The sequence below is a fragment of the Anabas testudineus genome, chromosome 3 (genome assembly GCF_900324465.2).
Source record: "Anabas testudineus chromosome 3, fAnaTes1.2, whole genome shotgun sequence".
NCBI classification, from domain to species: domain Eukaryota; kingdom Metazoa; phylum Chordata; class Actinopteri; order Anabantiformes; family Anabantidae; genus Anabas; species Anabas testudineus.
The window spans coordinates 11,783,435-11,804,081 of record NC_046612.1 but is presented as its reverse complement, the minus strand read 5'-3'; the positions used below and the strand labels follow the sequence as shown (position 1 = coordinate 11,804,081).

General features: G+C 39.4%; 1 protein-coding gene across 3 annotated transcripts in view; it reads left to right on the top strand.

Moving 5' to 3' along the window:
• The window catches only part of LOC113174893 (protein diaphanous homolog 3-like), a 129,983-nt gene that overhangs the window by 48,083 nt on the left and 61,253 nt on the right, over nt 1–20,647 (top strand). For all 3 annotated transcript variants that reach the window (XM_026379085.1, XM_026379084.1, XM_026379086.1), the window contains 6 exons: nt 6,202–6,297; nt 7,762–7,856; nt 10,667–10,768; nt 12,704–12,943; nt 14,692–14,821; nt 20,488–20,612. In XM_026379085.1, the coding sequence (XP_026234870.1) occupies nt 6,202–6,297; nt 7,762–7,856; nt 10,667–10,768; nt 12,704–12,943; nt 14,692–14,821; nt 20,488–20,612 (788 nt within the window). The remainder of the gene's footprint in view (nt 1–6,201; nt 6,298–7,761; nt 7,857–10,666; nt 10,769–12,703; nt 12,944–14,691; nt 14,822–20,487; nt 20,613–20,647) is intronic.

Genomic DNA, 20,647 nt, shown 5'->3' with positions numbered 1-20,647 from the left:
ACAGTTATAGAACTTCCAGTCATTTATACTTGTCTTAACATAAATTACCTAATCACTATAATTGTTTCGGCTTCATTTGGGTAAAAATAAAAAGCAATGTCGAGCTGAGGTGAAGGTAGCACACATATTTAGTTGGTAAAATGATTTCAAAAGCTGTAAATATAGTTTGTTTTGAACCACTCAGCACACAAGCAGCAGGAAGTCCATCTCATGCTGTCTAGTAGTTAGTGTTGCTCTCCACTGGTATAAATCTGTTCACATCAAATGGACTTTCTCTTCTGTGTGTCGTGTCTCTCTCACCCTCTGTCTTGCTTGTTTTGCTCTTTTCTCCTCTATTCCCACTCTCGTTATGCTTTTGCTGTGACATTTTGAAGAACACCATTAGTTCTATAATGACTTTTCATGTGGCTGCAGAAAATTTGTGCCATTATGAGAGATCCCATCAAATGCATTATCATTAAAGGGTCTTTTCATTGTTTTTGAATAGGATCATCTGATCACACAGTACACATGGATGGCTGTTTCTGCCTTTCTCACAATGTCCAGCATATTTTCATATATGGGCTGAAATTTACCTATAACACAGCAGCATTTTAGTTGTATTAACAAAAATTTGTAGTGTAGTTAACTTGGATACTGCTTTATTTGAAACAATCAACAACACCCCGATTACCTGGATCGGAGAGGGCTTCCTGAAATGCTCGTCACATCACGTTTGCCTCAAACACCCACGCCCATTGTCCTCACCCTTTTTCTGCTTTTCCCTCTTTCCTTTTCCCCTCCATTATTTTCTTCTTTCTTCCTCTCTTTTCTTCCACTTCACTTTCTCAAGCATCAGCACCTCAATTTATTCCCAATTTGTGTTTTTATGTTCTCACATCACCAAAGTAATGGGCTGGCTCGTTAAAAACATATTTGCTTTCGCGACTTTATTTTTCTGCGGTGATTTTTCATCCACACATGTAGGTTTGTGTATATAGGGCGGGGGAAGTGGTGCAGACATGTTTGCAGCAGCACAGGGGGGGGGGGAAATGGAAAATGGCTTCAAAGATGAATGATTTAGGCTGTCATCAATCCATTGAATGACTTGGGAAATGTTAGGGTGGGCTTAACAACTGTTCAGTTTGGACTGGTGCTGTCACATGGTGAAATGAAAAGGAGATAATAATGCTTCATACCTGATATGACAGAGTAGTCAGAAAATACTCATTTTAGAACACACACACACACATTTAGAGGAGATTGGTAGGTCTTCAAGAGGCCTTTAGAGGGCACTACTCCACTGAGAATATGGGTATGTGTGAAATCCATCACCACAGGCCAGTACTCATATTAACAGAGACTTGTAATTTATTGTGAATCTAGCCTCAATAATCTTATTCTAGTTGTATGAATTTATTTTTAAATGTGAATACTTGCTTGTTTTGGGGATCCTTTGTTAAATACAGCTGACTGGTATGCTGTAGACGCTGATGCTCAAGCAGGAGCAATTTCAGTGGTTTTGAATTAGAAACGATCTTGGTAGAGCAGGAATAGAGGAGAAGAGAAGAGGAAAAAAAAACCTAATGAAGTCTGTTAATTTGCTGCTATCAGAACAAACGTCTCAGACTAATTATGGCCCTGGGTCATCTAGACTGGATCACAGGGAGAGGTGGCCCTGCATAGTATACTTTGATTAGCTCACTCACAACACGGCTCCTCACTTCATTACTCTGTTCTCCTCTTCTGTCTCACACACGCTCGTCCTCGCATACCCCCTTTGAATGGGGGGAGTAATCTCTGTGCAAACAGTCCAGTCAAGGTGTCACACCGGCATTGGTGTGGACTCTGTAGTCGGTGCATTGATAAAACAGAGAGAGAGAAAGGTGAGGCCAGGTGTGGATAGTCAAAAGTAGCTACTGGACGTACTTGATGTCTCCAGCGCTCGCTGTCAGGCTGACTCAAGTTCAGGACTTAGCTGGATCAGAACCATACAGTGAGTCAACAGTCAAACTGAGCGGATGGTTTGACTGTTCATCTCTCCTCTGTTGATTGTAGAGTTGACAGATGTGTTGGAATGGTGGATTTGTTCGCTCACTGCAGACAGCCCCCCTCCTGTGCATCAGATGTCTCACAGTGGATTTTGCTTCAGGCAGTGGTGTGTGTGCGCGCGTTATGTATGTATCTATGGCATTTTGTCATTGTGAACCCCCCAAATTATCCCTGCTACAGAAACTCCCCTAATAGCAGTGATTTAAACTTTACCTGCATGACTGCCCTGATTGGCTATTGGAAACAACACAGTGATTTAATTACCCTTTTGAAGACTGCTGCCCTCTCAAATTTTCCTCGCTTGGTGCTTGTGTATCTGCTTTCTCAGGGGGAGATGATCATATCACTAAAACATGCCATAAATAATGAATCCTCATCAAAGAGAAAAGTCAACTCAAGGGTGTGATATCTCTTCGGGAAGTAAGATGCAGTAGTTAAACACATACTGGATAAAAAAAAAAAAAACGACATGCCAAATAAACAGGCGCCAGCTATACGCCAGCTGTTCTGTTGCCTGTCTCACTCACAATGATGTCAATTCCTTACTTCACCCTTCCAGTGTCTTAGATGTTTGTAGAGTATATGTTTTGATTAGACATTAGTGTTAGGGCAGACTGTGTGTGGATGCATAAAGCAGGGCAGTTCCTGTAAGGCGTTTTCTCTGATTAGGAATCCGTCCTGATGAGATGAAGTGCTGGTGTGAGTGTAGGAGGCCGAGTAGATGGAGGAGGAGATTTTGGTGTGTGTGTGTGCGAAGGATGGTGGTGGGGTGGGGGGGGGGGGTGGATTTGAGGTGTTGCTTGCTTGTCTCTGAGGCCTGCCTGTCATGTACAGCATCAGTCATGCTCTTTCACAGCAGTTTTATTTCATCCACCATTCCCTTTAGTGCTTTGACGGAACAGTTCACTGATACCGCCTTGTGGGAAGTGCTTCTGCTTGAGAAGCACGTGTGCACACAATGTAACATATTGTCATATTTTTGTCAAGCGCCTTTAAACTTTGGCAGAGATGGGATCAAAACCAGCCGGTAGAATTATTACAAGTGTGAGGGGTAGATGCCTCTCAACCAAGCCTAATTTGTCTTTCTTAAGAAAATAATACAACAAATAATACAACTTTTTCTTTCTTGTACATCCACAACACAACATCCAAGATTTTGTTTTTCATTAAAAAGTACAGCAAAAATTGAAATATTTATTTTGTATTTAGTTTTTTGCTATTTTTGTGCGAACAATGCAGTCTACTTTTTTTTAGTTTATTGCACTGGGGGTCATCTTTGATCTATTTTTCATATATTTTATATCTCGCCTTCTACTTTATCCACAGTCCTGCCATCAAGTTGACATTTATCACAAGCCTCCATTAAGAGGTCTTAACTTGAAAGTGCTTAGATGGTAGATGGCTGGCACAGGGCTGCGCTATGCCAGAGCAGGGCAAGCCTTTCAACTGAGACAGTTTTCCCAGCGTTGGTGTCTGTGCACTGCTCTCCTGTCTTGTGATGAGGTCCTGCTTTCCCTTTATGTAATCTCTGATCTCAGTATCTCATGTTAACTTTGTTGATGGCTCCGTTTGGAACTTACCTCTTCCCGTCACACTTACTCTCTGGTTCTCTCTTGCTCTGCCTCAGTGAACACACAACCATTTCCTTTTATTTTTTTGATACTGTGTCAAATTAATATTGGCGAATCCGCTCCCCATTAGACCCTAAAATACCTGCTTGTGTACCACACCTACACTGTGTACCTCACTTCTGTCCTACTTTTGCTAGACCTGTGATTTGATGGACTCCCCGCTGCTTTGCACTCACAAGTGTACCCTTATCTTTCCCCACTTCCTGGGTGATGGCGCAATCAGATAACTACAACAGTTGCCTCTCCCTCTGATTGATTAACCAGTGACCTCTGAACCCCTGTGGGGCATTTTAATTGGCTGATGTATAATGAGCAGAATTCCCTTAAGAAGAGCTGTTTTAAGGCCAGAGCGGATGAGGGGTGATACTAGAAGGGGGCGATCTAATTAGCTGATTTAACTGATAACACCTGAGGCAGTTTGGTGTGATTGTGTGAGTATGTGTGTGTGTGACTTCTTATCTTATCACTATCTCTTGTACAGAGATGGATGCAGCCCAACAGTATTATCTGAGGACTATTCATGGATTATATGACCCAGCCAAGTATGTTTATATGCACTGAAACAAGGCGGCTAATACTCTTGTGCTGTGTTTCTCGTCTGCGTTTGTTTTCGCGAGAGTCTGTGTGTTGGTGTAATAAATGAGATTCTGTGAGGCTGTAAGTTATGATGAGTGCCATAGATCAATACAACATCTTAATGCAGTTAGCTGGAGGCTTTCTAGGGCTGGCTCCTAATATTGCATTCAAATACCCAATAACATAAAATTCAGATTACCTTCCCGGAAGAATACTGAAAACTTCAGTTCGTCACGCTAGTTTTGAGGGTAAATTTTGGCATTGTTACATTTTAATGGATTTTATTTATGCCTTATAATTAATATGCTTTTATTTTCTTTCTTAATTTATTTAGTAGGTGCATGGAGGAAACAGTGTTCTGCATTGGATATATTCATGGAGACATTCTGAAATGATGTGGCTTTGCATTATTAGTGGTTGAATGTATTTACAGTTCCCTTAGAAATCATTCAGATCCCTTCACTTCAAGCTCCTAATAGGTATCAGGTTATTATTATTGATGACATTTGTAGTTTTCTATTTTTCTAAAAGGAAAGAAAAATCCTAAATTAGTTGAAGTAACTCCAGCTATTCATCAACTAAACATTCAAACTTTAATCTTGACCAATATTAAAAACACACCATGCATGTCTGTATATTATGAGATTGTAATTAGCTGTGAAATTGAGGTTAATTTTTACTGAAGTTAGCTGTTAAACTTTCAGGGAATTTGTCTGTTTTTACAGATTTTAATTCAACCTAGTTCTTATTAGTACATTTTCCTCATTTGTTTTTATAGACTATTCATTGTTTCTTTACCTTAGTCCCTCTGTGTCCCACGCTGCAGTGGATAGGGTCCAGTCTTATGAAAATTTGTTTTCATCTCTTCATTCTCTCTCCTCTCCCCTTTCCATGGTACACAATTCCCTGTCTGTGCTCTGTGCTTTCCCCTCTCTCACACACTCAAAGACTGTGAGGAGAGTGTACCAACAGAGGAGCCACGTAAGTCCAAGCGTAGCTCAGTGTGTGGCTCTGTTTGTGTGTTTCTGTGCACTGTGGGCTGTACAGTAGGTGTTCATGTTTGGAGACATGCTAACAGTCTTTCCTGCAGGAGCTCCCACCATACCTCTTCACTTTTTAATTAGATACAGGATCTCTGAAAGAAGACCGAGTCCGTGAGGAACAGGAGAAATGTCTATCCTGTGGCTCCTCTCTTCTCCTCTCCTCTCCTCTCCTCTCCTCTCCTCTCCTCTCCTCTCCTCTCCTCTCCTCTCCTCTCCTCTCCTCATAATTACAGCACCAGACAATTACCCAGCATACTCATGGGATGCACATTTTGATCTCTTAATCTGGTGTCTTAAATAATTAAAACCAACCATGAACTCCTCTTTTTGAGTGTGGCTCAAGAGGTCTGCGTCTTGTTTTGATGTGTCTTCATGTCATAACGCCTCTTCTGTGTACCAATAGCACTATCACCACCCACCCACCTACCTGACCCCAGGTGATCCAAAACAGATTTATCATCGTCTGTAACCTGATTTGTGCAACACTGTGTTTTTGAAACAGCTATAGCTCACCCATACCTTACTCTGTCAGTGGTGTGATCACAACACTTTGCCATAATCCCTTTCTCCATGCTTTTCTAGGCGCATGGCATCCTGTCATGCCAGACTGTGTCATCATTCACTTTGGTGGGAGGGGGGGACAGAAATGTGGATGGGTAACTTTTAATAGTTGACATTTTAAAAATTATTACTGCGACATAACTCAGTAAAAAACAATAAAATCCAACTAGGCAGTCTCTACATTCCACTTCACATTGTTCTTTTGTTTATGTCCTATCTGGACACTCAAAAGCATCTAAATCAAGCTCAGTGTGTTTGAATTTGTGTTTACCACAAGTCAGCAATCCACTAAGTGCATGCATTTGTGTACATATTGCCTTTGTGCGCTGATAATAATTCATTGTTTCTGTCTTTATCAGCCAAAAAAGAAGAGGAGGACCTGGAGGATAAGAAATCCATAAAGAAAAGAATTAAAGAGCTCAAAGTGCTCGATCCCAAGATTGCTCAGAACCTTTGTAAGTACTTGTTTCCATTGAGCGTGCGGATGGAGTTATACACATCCATGTCTCTTGATGTTAGAATTTGTAGAACATTTCCATTTCATTTTGTAGCCCATTATTCCATTTCAGTCACCACCTATAACTTATATCTTTGCATTTTACAACGTGATATAAAAGACAGAAACCCTTTACATGTGCTCGAGACCATATTAGTTAAAACAAGACTACACCTAGTGTGAACCTGATGCCACAGAGGTTTATGACCCTTGTCCTCACACACACTGAGCTAATTACCAATGTAAGGTATCCATTAAGGAAAGAAGAAACGGGAGGAAAGTGTTACTGTGTAAGATCACTTCTCTCTCCCTCTCTCTCTCTCTTTCTCTCTCTCTCACACACAGACACATTCACACAGTCATGCTCTTAAAGTGACTGTTTTAAAAGCACCCAGCATTAATGAGGATCTGGCTGATCTCTTAAGCACTCCCAGGTCTTTACATCTGGATGGCTTATATCAAGAGGAGCTGGGACTGTTGTTTCATGTATTAAAAAGGATATGTGACTGATAAATCATGAGGACAGAAATAAGGAGAGTAGGTGGTTTATGTGTACCACCATAGGCAGAGAGTCTAAACTATTTGAGTGTGAGTATAAGTGTGTTCCAGTGCTTGATTGATGCTTATAGAGTGCGAATATGTTAGGGATATGATCTGTAATGTCAAGTAGTGACAGTTGGAGTTGGAGTTTTAATGAGTAAAACTTCAATTTGTCATTGAAGATACAGAGTATCCCATTTTTGCATGGAAAATCTAAAACAATTTGAATACTAGCCAGCCAAACCTAGTTTAAAGTCACCTCAGTAATTGTAGGCTTTAATTGGTCTCTTCAGTCAGATTGTGATCTACAGCACTGCACTGATCTCTATTTCATTTATTTGTTTTGGAGAATAATTCCTGGTTCTACTGTGTATCATGGCAGTTTGCTTTCTGTAAGAGTAGGATATCAAATTATACTCAAGCCACCACAGTTTATACCTTTAAATATTCCCAGAGGACTTTAAAGTTATGCATCATCTTGTTCCGAGGCTAGTCACTTATCTTTTAAGAGATAAGAGCTTTTCTGATGGTTTTACTTGCTAGACTAATGACTTAGGCTGTCAAGGCATTTGCCACTCAGTCCCCAGCAGTAGCAGTAGTTCTCAGTCTTGCTACACCAATGCAATCTTTTAAATCACTCTTTAGAATGATTTGATGTCCGACTAACTTATGCACTGATGTACCTTTCTTTTTATTCTCTTCTCCCCTTGTGTCTTTTATATGACATTGAGCTTCACTTTTTAAATTTCACATTGTGCTTTGTTTTGTTTTGTTTTGTTTTTCTTGGTGTTTCCTTTTTTTTTTTTTTTTTTTGAATAAGCAACATTGTTGGTTATTCTTTTTGTTTTAATCACTGCATTTTTGTTTGTTTGTCTCTGCACAGCCATCTTTCTGGGTTCCTTCCGTATGCCTTATCAGGAAATTCGCCGCATGATTTTGGAGGTGGATGAGGAGCAACTCACTGAACCTATGATTCAGGTAAGTTGTAAAAATCCAGTTACTTGTGTGACATCACTTTCTTGAACTGACCACCTAATTCTTATTTGCACACCTTCCTATCTCTGAGATGAAAAGAATATTGGAAGCTTGCTCGGCCTACAATGTGTAACTTTTCACCTTGAGGCAGAAAGTATATTCTTAGTGCTGTCCTTCTCCTACACAGTTTCTGAAGTTCATGCCCCATCTCTTGTCTATTGCCTTGATTAGTTGTCTGCCTTGCCTCGGGCTGAAGTATCTGGCATCTGTAAAGCCTACAGTACAACAGGTGTTGAAACAGTTGGTGAGCACAGGCAATCTGTGAATAAACAAATAAATAACTACTGTGCCAATGTTAAGCTGCATTTTTTAAATAATATTTTTCTGCTGTTCATTTTGGGCTTCAGCTTTACCTCTTCGTTTTGTGGCTATGATTTGAATGTGCCTAAAGGTACATAACTAACATAATGCCCTTAAAACAGGTAAAGTGTCAATCTGACGATTACTCTTTTTTTTCTTTCTTTCTTAAGATGATCTCATTCATGTAGTGTATAGATTGCATTTACACCTTACTAAGAACCAAAATCAATGGGAGCCAGACCACCTCCAGAGAGTGTAATTTAATTTCTCTTTTTCAGTTTAGTATATTCTACTGATAACTGTTATCTTTTTAATTTTATATTTACTGCACACTTGGAAGAAACTCACAAAAGCACATGTACAGCAGAACATTACCATTCCAAAGTCTGGGGTTATAAATTTCCTTGTTTTCCATGAAAACAAACTGTGGCCCTTCATAGTTTCTAAACACTTTAGAACCTTCTGTTTATGTAAAATATGACCTAAATGATGAGTTTTCATAGAAGTTGTAAAACTTACTTTAAATCATTGCTGAAAAATGGGGTCACACTGTTTACTGAAACCACAGGTTTAAAAAAAAAAAAAACACAACACAGATACCAAAGTACTACTAATACCTGAATCATGTTCCACAATCAATGAAAGAATAAGTGTAATATTTTTGTCTCATTTGTTTTCATTACGTTTCACTTATTTATATAGAAATAGAGAAAAATCTGAAGTGTTCATAAACTCTCAAGCACCACTCTACATGTTTTCTGGTGTGCTAACGTGATGGCAAAAGGGTTTTGTATTGATCTGTTAGCCTTTTCAATCGATAAACTTACATTAGGAAACACAATGTACCATTGGAACACAGGACTAATGTTTGCTGATAATGGGACTCTTAACTCTTCTATGTACATATTGTATATACATATAGTCAATGGTCTTTTACAACATCAATAGTTTCTACAATGCATTTTTACCAATTTAATGTGTAAAATGTACTTTTTCTTTCAAAATTTCTAAGTGACCCCAAACTTAACAGTAGGATGTATAATGTGTAGTTCAGATGAGAAAACAATTAAAATTAAAATAAAATTGAATGGATCAAAGTAATTATAAACAGCTTCAAGGTCAATTTGTCAAAGACAAAAGTTTTAGAAGAGCACACTGACACACTTGCCTGTGACAAATGGAGGCCTGTTATAGAAGCCTGACAGCAAACGCCCTAGTACCCTCTGTCTCCAGCTTGGCCCTGGGAATTGTCAGCAACAACTTTCCAGAGGACCGTAGGCTACTAACAGGGGTTTAAGAACAGAGAAGGTCAGTAGTGTGGGATGGGGCAAACAAGTGGAGAAACTTTAAAATCAATTCCGAAGGACACAAGTAACCAGTGCAAGGAGGTTCAAGGGGGGAAATGTGCTCCAGTTTTCTAGGCGTCATTTCCTCTGCAGCCGTATTATGCGCAAGTTGGAGGCTGGGTTACAATTCCAGGAATTAAAGCCATAAATATATATATATAGCGTTAGCATACAGCACACATTTGTTACATTTAATTAAACTAATGAAGGCCTATAAAGTACACAAACCAAAAATGTTGAAAGTCAATTTGTTCATCAGACGTGACTAGATGTACTTCAGAATTTGAGTGAAAGTGTTATCGGTCCATGTGGGTAGGCTGAGTTGAAATAAATTTCACAAAAAGTTGAACAATGGATGAATATTTTAAAGATTTAATTTAATAAATAATTGTTAATTAGGAACTGCCAAAATAGTCTATAAGGAAATTTCATTATAGTGCATCAATAGAAACGGACTAATAAAAGTGGCATCGTGAACAGCTTTTCAAGCCAAATTAAATGCATCAGACTGACATATTTAGCAGTATTTGCTGAAATGGCTGTTACTTTCAAATGAGAAGGCAAAGCAATCAACTTGGCTTAAATTAACCCAATCACAGTTAAATTGTATTTTTGTATGTGCAGACACATACACTACTGTTCAAAATGTTTTAAAATTTCCATGGAAACATGGTTTTGTAATGATTAGTTACCCTTTTAAATTGATGATACTGTAGCAACTTGCAATAACAAACTATGTGTCAATGTGTCATTGGAACAAAGGACTGATAATGTTGGCTAATAATAGGCCTCTGTACGCCTGTATGTACAGTAGATATTCCAATAAAACCACAGGCTACTGTATTCATTTACAACGTTAAACTCGCTGTGTTTTTGATCATTGGTCACATTTCAGGTTACAGCAACTTTTCAATGGAAGCATTTGTCCCTAAAAAGTCATTTTATTGTGGTTACAAAACATTTCTGCGTAAGAAAGAAATTGACTCATAAAGTGTGTCAGGAATTGTATCATCACCATCATCACGAAGCTTTTTTTAAACAAACGGGCACCAGTTGCTTTTCTCGACTCTGCTTCTCACTCCCTCTCTTTATCTCTGCTCTTTGTAGAACCTTGTAAAGCACCTACCAGAGCAGGAGCAGCTGAACGCCTTGGCCAAGTATGAAAACGAGTACGCAAATTTGTCAGAGCCTGAACAATTTGGGGTTGTGGTGAGTACACACACGCAACTGCGACCTCCTCAACAGATGGTTATAGCTCTAACAATATGAACACGCAATAACAAAAATAATCCCAAAAATGATTTTCTTTGTGTTTTAATGTCTTCTGACATTTACTCTTAGTGTCAACTAAGTTTAATTCGGTGAATTGTGACCAAAGTCACGTAACACAATTATACACACAACGTATGGTTTATTACTATTTTAATGTTATAGGAATGTGAAGTGGTCTTGCATTTACATGATTTCCTTTCCTCGGTGCGTCTTTTTCTCCCTCTACACACACACACACACACACACGACTCGAGTACTCTCATATGAATATCTTAATCCTTAGCTTTTTTAAAATTCTGTTTCTTAAGCCTTAAGAGGGAAGACAGGACACCTGTGGACTTCCACGCTAATTTATGTACATTAAAGAGCAGCACTCCTGCCTAATTATGCCGGCATCATTTCTGAACAACTTTTCAAAAAGGATTATCAGAATTGTGCATGAGAGGTTTCACATGTTGTATACTGCGATTCTGTCTAATTCTAACTAATTCACTGACAAACATACCACAACCTGCTTTATTTGCTCTTAAAATAGAGCATACTCCGTTAATTATAGTTCATTATGGAGGTATCAAACAAAGAGGACTCTGTATATAATGTTTTTTTCCCTTCCTGTCCCCCTGTGTCGCAAGTAGAAAATTAGGAGTCAACTTTATGCAGTACAGGTGCCTTTGACTACGGCACATTAGTGTTTTTAGCCAATCAGCAGCTGTTTCCTGTCAGCTTCTGATTGGCTGAAAACACCTGATTCAGATAATCAGCAGTGGGTGGGACAGGGGCAGTTGGAAAACAAGCAGGACATTGGGCCTTGAGGACCAGGGTTGGGGACCACTGATGTAAAACATTGTTGACACTCTGCAGACACATTTAATACAATACTACATCATACAAATATTTACTTGGATTCATTGAATATACTACACAGTGCATCTCTGCAGTATGAAAGAAATCCTGCAACACAAACTACATTTTATAGAAAGAAAAAAAAAAAAAACAGACTCAGTTCCCTCAGTTCCATTAAAGGAAACTACAGTTTCACATTTTCACTCTGAAGGTACCCTCGTGCATTTGCCTTCTTTCTACTTCATCTAATTATTTTACCCTTTCTACAATATCCCTATCACATAATTAACCCCTTCTCTAGGCTCTATTTCAGCATTACATTTGGTTCTTGTGCACCTTGCTTTTTGTCAAATTTATCCCATTTTTGTCCTCTCGCTTTTCCTCACCTCCCCCTTTTCTCTCATGTAAGAACACACACGGTGCACATACACATGCACACAAGCACGCTCACTCACTGACTGAAATAGTCATTTGATAACATTACAGTAGCTATAATTAAACCCTTGATGGACGACATCAAACCACACAGCCAGCTGTTGTGTGAAACAGACAATTGGAACCTGCGCCCCTCCTTACCACCCCACACACATACACAGTCACTGTTGTGGCCAGGCCTTGGGCCCAATGCAATATTTTCCAATTTTCTCTAATTATGTGAGAGTGGTAATCCAAGGCAGCCTATTGTATATTCCACCCCCTCTGATGCCTGCCCTATATGGACACTAACTCCACAATTAACTTACCAGACCTGGGTCCCAAATCAAATCACTGCCAGCATCCATTACTACTGCCTAGCAACACTTTCCAGCAAGCCAGTTGCATAAATGTCTTTTAAATTAGATTGGCTGAATGTTGAGGGTGTGCCAAAAGTGCGTTTGTAGTTATGTTAAGTTAAACTACCTTGTCTGACAGAAGTTTCCTTTTTCTTGAACCTCTCCTCTCTTGTGTCCTTCTCTCTTCAATAATTCCCCTTTTTATAATTTTCTTTTCTCATCCACACGTCCTCATTTCGCTGTCCTCCTCACCTAGATGAGCAGCGTGAAGCGCCTGCGCCCTCGCCTCAGCCACATTCTCTTCCGGCTACAGTTCGAGGAGCAGGTAAACAACCTGCGCCCAGACATCCTGGCTGTAAACGCAGCCTGTGATGAGGTCAGGAAGAGCCGCTCCTTTGGCCGATTGCTGGAGCTGGTGCTGCTGCTGGGGAATTACATGAATGCAGGCTCTCGAAATGCCCAGTCATACGGCTTCGACCTCAGTTCCCTGTGTAAGGTGAGGGTTGAAATGCTGATCTTACCATCAACTGCTCACTTACTTTTTTGATCATCGCTTGACGGAGGCCTTCACAGATTCTTTCCACTCTGATTGGTGCAGTCACGGTTTGCATGCATCCAAGAACCTCATGTTCTCAGAATGAGATTTGCAAGCATGTGGCATACTGCAAGTACAGGCCCTAGTCCAATACAATGAATGGTGTTTAGAGTCAGGATAAATATACTCTGGATGAATTTTATGTGCACAAACCATCGAAATGTTGGTTCTGCTGTTTTGCAAGGATGTGTTTACATATTTGTGCATGTTTATATTTGTATGGCTACATCTCTCTAGGGTTGTGTAGGGTTGAAAGCACAAGTTCCTATGCTTTTATGTCACTGGCTCAGCTGGGCTTTATCGCTGAACTGATCTAAAGTGGCTCCTATAATGAGACATTTTTCTTGAAACTATTTCATTTGATTGAACACTATCAGCCCCTTAAGACAGATTTTTCTCTATCTGCTAGAATCTATCAAAGCAACTGGACCAAGGGAGCACTTTATTCACATTCACCCTCTCAGAATAGATAACTGAGGCTACAGTCAGTACCCCTTGAAAGTTCACACGCCCTTCCAGGCTACTCATTCTTAGGGGTGGAGACATAGCATATACCTGTAATTGTGGATTTTATATGGCATAAAGGCAGAACTTTAAGTTTATCAGTATGATAGTGATGGTGACAGAGAGCAGAGTGTGACCCTGGAGTAGCAGTCTCCTCCAGTGGTTACATTACAGCTGCAGTTTCCACAATAACAACCAGTGCAGCCATTCATCACTGCCACCTCTCTGCCCTCTTAGACTTGGGTGCTTATGTTCATAGAGACACCAGCGTATGCGCTTACATAAACATGGACTCCTATACACATACATGATGGATTAGTTGCATTGGTGTGACAGTAATATCATCAGTTAATAAACGCCTTTGAAGGAATATCTTCAGTGGATTTGTAACACAGTTGTTTCAGCGCCTGTTTCCTTGTCTTTGTGCTCCTATGCTGGGGGGGCCATGGTGTGAGTCGATGTCAGAGGTAGGATATCCAGAGGAAGACATCACCTTCATGCCCGCTCCCGAGTTTGACAACTTAATTCCACAGCACACTCTGCAGCACAGGAAAATTGCACCCAGTCCAACTGGAAAAAGCGAAATGTTTACATTGTCAGCTATGATTACCATCCATCTAAATTCAGAGAGGGACCTTTTATGAGCAAGCACTTGAAGCTTTTCAGAAAAAAAAAAGAAAGAAAAAAACGGGGAAAACAGAAATGAAAAGAGAGATGAGAATGTTTGATTAGAGGAGATAATACAAACATGATTAAACCCAGCGGGGCTGAATACACTGCTGTCTACCAATAGATCACCTAGAGAGATACACAGCAATGCACTCCACAGGAGGGATGTTTGGCGGGGATACTGAGAGACATCTTGGAATTAGACTGTAAAAGAGCAATGATGGAAATCTATCATAGAAATTGAAAAATTGTGGCTTGTAGGGTTGAGAGAGGTACAAAGCACAGCAGAGGTCATCACATTGTAAATATATTTCCGCAGCATGAGTGTCAGACATGAAAGCATCTGTACTGCAGTCAACACTCAGCGTTTACTGTACAAAGCTACAGGAACCAACAGTTCTCTGCTGTTAAAGCAAAAGCTTGTTTAAGCAAGATGTATTTACAGTTTGTGTTTTGTCTTTTTTATTTTATTACAGCTAAAGGACACAAAGTCAGCAGACCAAAAGACCACATTGCTCCACTTCCTGGCACAAGTATGTGAGGAGGAATTCCCAGGCGTTATCAAGTTTGTTGACGACCTTGAGCATGTGGACCGAGCCAGCAGAGGTAATATATTATTATTAATATGCACAGCATATGAACTGCTAGGGTATCTTAATAGTGTTGGTATATTCCCTAGGTCTTCTAAAAATGGACAGATTTAATACTCTGAAAGGAAAACAAAATATATGGCTGTTTAACCACACATCATTAACTCTTTTAGTGTTGACTTTTTAAACATCAGTGACTCTTTAGGCATGCACGGCTCCACTATAGACATTGCTACTTGATAATTTTAACACTGTGTCTACCTCCCACTTTCTCTGAGGCCATATCACAGTGTGATTATTGCTGTTATTTTTGGTTTCCTGCTGGTGTCAACTTAGTTTTTTTAGCTCTCCCAGTGCACCGGGAGCTTCATCCACTCCCTGTCGAATCAACATCCCTGACGATGTTTAGCAGCAGGACTCTGCCAACTGGTCTTACCAGTGCTAAATGAGTAATCACATAGTTGGAGCAAACAGCAAATACTGGAGCAAATACTGAAATCATGAACTTTATTATTTACTGTAGCACTTTTTTAACTTCACTTTAAATTATATTTTATTCATAAAAATGATAAATTGTAAACATTAGATTCAATTTAATATGTTTACTTGTATTTGAACCGTAATGAGAGATTAATGCATAAACAACTGCCTGCCTACAAAATGTTTTTTTTTTCTCTCTCTATTTGTCTGTTTTCTATTGAGCTTCACTTTTTACCTTTTCTACTGATGTAACTCTCTGGGGATTATTCTGGGATTAGATGCTTGTTGATTCTGTAAATACATATTGTATTTTACCAGTTTAGCGTTTGATCTGTGCTACAGTGTGCTCGTCTGCGCTGCTGTGTGATACTAACGTTAATCTTCTGTAGTACAGAGGTATAGGTTTATTTTTTAAGAGAATACTTCAGGTCGTGTCTGCTGCCCTGATGAAGAACAGTAGACTGTTTAAATGTAGTTGAACACAAGTCGACAGTTTTCTTTTTAATGTCACACACAGCACTTTATTGAGTTTGTCCAGTGTATCTACAGTATGGTAAAGGTCACAGATAGGCAGGGAAAGACTGGAGGGGGGTCAGGGAGGCTCAGTCAGGTTCTTTGTTGTTGATGTAATAGGTGACAGTAGTGTCTTTGCAACCATATGAACAGTGCTCCTATTGAGTGTTTAATTTCATCCTCTTGTGCTATGTGCCCAAACCACAAACCCTTGGCCAAGAATTATAAGTACAACAGCGAGATCAATGGAAATCACGATCCATGGATCTTCTTCTCCACCTCCTTACGTTATGGACCTCAAGCTGAGCATATATTTGCATCTATATAGATGTAGTGGTTTTTCTACGTCCCTGCGCCATTATGAGATGCATACACTAAGTGTCTCATCTCTCGGTATCTAGTATTCAGACACACAAATCTCATTTCATCTTTGTAAGCCATGCTCTTGAGTGGCTTCCTTTTCATCAGGACTGACAGGCATTCGGGAGGCCTGAAGACACACTAAAAGGCTGCATTACATTCACAGACACTAACCAAAGAGCATACTTGAGCATGAAAACAAGGCTGGATAGAGGTAACAGTAATGATTTGTGCTTCTGTTGCGAAAGCTCCTGTCTTTTGACTGTATATAAAACAGCCTTCCTCTCTGAAGGGAAGCAAAACTGCTGCTTAGTTCAGGGTCCCTTTGTGTCTGTCTTATTTCTGCCCCTTCTCTTCTTTTCAGCACTACAATCATTATTTCTCCTGACATGGAGAAGCAGTCCTTGTGCTGTTTCTCTGTCATTTTCTATGTATCTAGGTATCTGTTTATCTACTTATCTGTCTGTCAGTATCTGTCTATCTCTGTCTGGATACCTGTGTTTCTTTCCTGTCTGTCTCTCTTCGTTTTTTTTTTTAGTCTGTCAATTGTTCTTTACTATCTGTGTTTCTTTTGTACCTTATCACAATACACAGTAGACAAGTTTATGCAATTAGGGTAGATTGTTTTTCAGTACTTGGTGCAGAGTTTGATGTTGAAACTGGCAATTATGGAGATATATTAATGTGCTCAACCAGCTTACTCTAGCTTGTAACTCTTCAAAAACTGCCTGTCAGCAGCAGAAACATCACTTACTTGAAAATCAATATATAATAATAAATAGACATGTCTGCATAAATTTTATTTTGCAGCGAAAACGGAAAAAAGCTGTTCTGGTTCAATTTCTGTTTAAAGCTTGTAGCCCTCAGGAGTCATGATGGAGTAATGTGACTGTTCAGTTATATTTAGATGGTTGTAATATGCAGCTCAAGCTTTGTTTTGTAGGTTTGCCACATGCGGGCTGCGTGATGAAGCTCAGGTTGAGAAAGCACTCGACACTGCAACTTACAATTCAGTGACCTTCACGCTGTTTTTGTATGTAGTAGGTGCTCAGCACATTGAGTATGTGCACTAGTGTTTTCGCATTATAAGTCTCCCATTCCAGGCCTCTGGCAACATCAGTCTAGTCACACTTGTCTGTCAGGCTTTGGCCTCAGTTGGTACATCTATTTTTTTTTTTGGTTTGTTTGTTTTTTTTCTTTTCTCCAGTCTCTTAATTTCCATACATTAAAGTATGATCTATAACAGAGCTCTGTGTGTAGCGGGGCTGTTTGTGACGGAGTATGCATGGTTATATGCTCCTCTCAGTCTCATTTATAGCACAGCAGGTTGGCAGAGTAATAAAAGGATGTCAATGGGGGATTTGACCTCTACAAATATTCCAGATATTATTCTTCTAAAACATTCTATATCTGTCTCCAACCCCTGAAGACCGCGGAGACATTCAGACCCTGATGCTCATGCGATCTCATGTGCTTTAACACATAGAAAAAAGAAGTGTGGGCAGAAAAAACAAAGATGACATGGAAACACACTTTTATCTTTCTCTGCACTGCTTGTCAACATACCACACGGCAATTATTTCACGATTCCTCAGTTGTGCATGACAGATGTGTGTTTATATAGACCTTCAGCATCATCTGTTTTGAAACATATTTCTGTGTGTTTAACAAAACATCCCAGCTGCTATACCAACGCTCCTGATCAGTCCCAAGCAGATTTTCCTCCTGAAGCATATGCCTCAGTTTTACATGTCTCCTCTTGTTCATATGCCCTTCCATGTGAGGGAGCGTCATCATGAAAGCTTGCAGTTTGGATTGTGAAGCGGAGAAAAGAAGAAATCCCAATCTGTTTCGCTTTCCATCTTGCCCTCCATTGATCTTTTCTCAGTCACCGCAACGTTGCAGGGCTTTAATCATTTCTATTAACAGACTGCCTGTCTGGCTTTCTACTCTTCTACTTCTGCATGCAGCCCACACCTCATTCAGCAGATTTTTTTGTTTGCTTGGTTATTTTGAATACTTTTAGGAAAAAAACAGAGTAAACTATCTCCAACCAAAGTGACACGCTAACAATTTCCAATAAAATTTGTGGAGCTAGCCTGTCATTTTAAGGAGCTGTGTCTGTGATTTATCAGTGGACACCACAAAAAAAAACACTCTCAATACACAATGTTACCCATAAGTAGCAGTGGTCAACTGCAGCCACAGTGTTCTGAGACATTATAAAGCTTATGGAGTGATGGTATTCTGGTTACTGGTAAATTATTATTATATTTTTGCCTGGTTTGCTATTTCATGTCATTAAGTGCATTAAGAGTATTTAAACTCATTATTAGTCTCTCTCTTTTTTTAAATAGGCCGTGTTTAAGTGCAGAATCTCTTGAGGTACCTTATCGCTTGTGCAAGAAAAACCTTGTCATAAAGGAGGTATTAAGTAGTTACCAAGGTCAAGTAACCGTAAGAAAACATAATTCAGTTATTTTCACCTGAAAGAAATAGAAGAGAAAAGCTTGACTCTTTGAAAAGGTTACAATCCATTTGCAACATTGATAATATATTTCTGTAATTTATTAATATATATTAAAGTAAACACATGATGAACACAGCACAACACATCTTATTATTTATGTAGTTCAGTCTATTAAATACTAACATTCCAAAATCTTAGCTGCCTGTTTTCCAACTTACAAATTAAGTGGTTAGCACATAGGGGACGTTTACTGTATATTAAGCTTCAATATGCAGTAACCAATAAAGTGAGCTTTTAAATAGCATTGTAATGTTCAAGTAAATAATTTAAGACTGTAGTTTACTTTAAAGTGTATGCTGCAACAGTCTGATTATGAGTGAGGGAAGTTTTTGCTTTTTTGTAAAGGCCCAAATTGTCAGGGTGCTTTTCTTACCAAAGGATGTGGGAACCAGTGGCTGCAGAGCAGTTGCTCAGTGAATACAGCTTTGATTGAGACATCAGTGGTCACAATGTAGTCTGTGACAAGACTTTTAAAAGAATTGTGTGCTGTGGCATTTTCAGTGCCTTCTATTGACTGTTAACTATGAATGTCAGTGCTTACTATGAGAGACAGGAAACGAGAGCGAGAAAAAAAGAAAAACGAAAGCAAGACAGTGAAGATGGAGCAACAATCTGCTAAGAAAGTTTAAAAAAAAAAACACAAAGAAAACACACAGTGTCCTCTCAACGAATTGATGCTGTTATCATTTCTAACATACTGATCCAGAAGACGACTGTTATTATAGTCCTGTACAGCACTGCAGTGATTGTTATATGGTTATATGTTATATGGTGATTATTTTCCCTCCTCTTTATTTCTGCCGTGTACCCACCTGAGCTTTCCTCTTAACTAAATGCATGAATGTGTATTTGCTGCACTCTGCTGTATAATACACCTTTTCCCATACTCTGACTACATGAAACCTAACATGTAAAGACAAATTTGGGCAAGTTTTAGAATATTTTGCATTAGGGGATCTGATTGAACAAGCGTGTATGTCCAAGACAGTTTGTTCCCATTAGTAAATGAGGTTTATGCCATAAATTCAATGAGGAGCTTAGCTGCATTGAAGTTCCGTCTCTCTTTTTTTTTTCGTTTTTTAAAGTATTAGGATCAAGGGAAATTCGAAACTACTTAAAAATAAGAAGCTTATTCCTTTTTGTCAAGCAGGGTCTAATCAGGGTAATTTAAGCCATATGCTACATTCAGTGACTAGCTTAAAGTGTCAGCCATGACCAACTTAACCGAAAGTTAGGCTCAGTGTTCCCCCGCTCTCCCACCTGCACCATCCACGCACCTGTTGATAAGACTAAAGACAAATGAGGAAGCGTGTACAGTGATTTCTTCTTCAGCAACCATCTTCATACTTTGAGGGTGCCATTTTGGGTCTGTTTGTTTTAACTTCTTGCGTGCGTCAGTACAGGCACTTGATTCTTACATTGCTTTAGTGGTGTTACACATGCACAAATATAAGATGCAAACACATAATAAAAATAAAAAGCTACGTATTGAACACAACTTCATTTAATCTTAATTGTTCTTGAGACATTGTCTATTGGTGTTTCTGGCACAGTGAGCCCATGATCACCATGTTTTGCTACTGAGCAAAGTTTTCCTTGTTCACATTTGTCAGTTTTGATGTATTTCTTTATTTTGCATGTTGTTTCGCACAGATTCTTTTGGAGTTTCAAAAAGATAATGCATTGAATTATAGATGTACAGTAATTGAGTTGTCCTTACCATGCTACTTCTTCACATTTCCTCTGCCATGTGGGTGTGTGTGTGTGTGTGTGTTGATATATGTGGGTGTGTGTGTCAGTGTCTGCAGAGAATCTGGAAAAGAGCCTCCGGCAGATGGAGAGGCAGCTGCTGCAGCTGGAGAGAGACCTGGAGACTTTCTCCTCCCCTGATGACCCCAATGACATGTTCTTCACTAAAATGGCTATATCCTTTACAAACGCATGTGTGTGGGAATCATT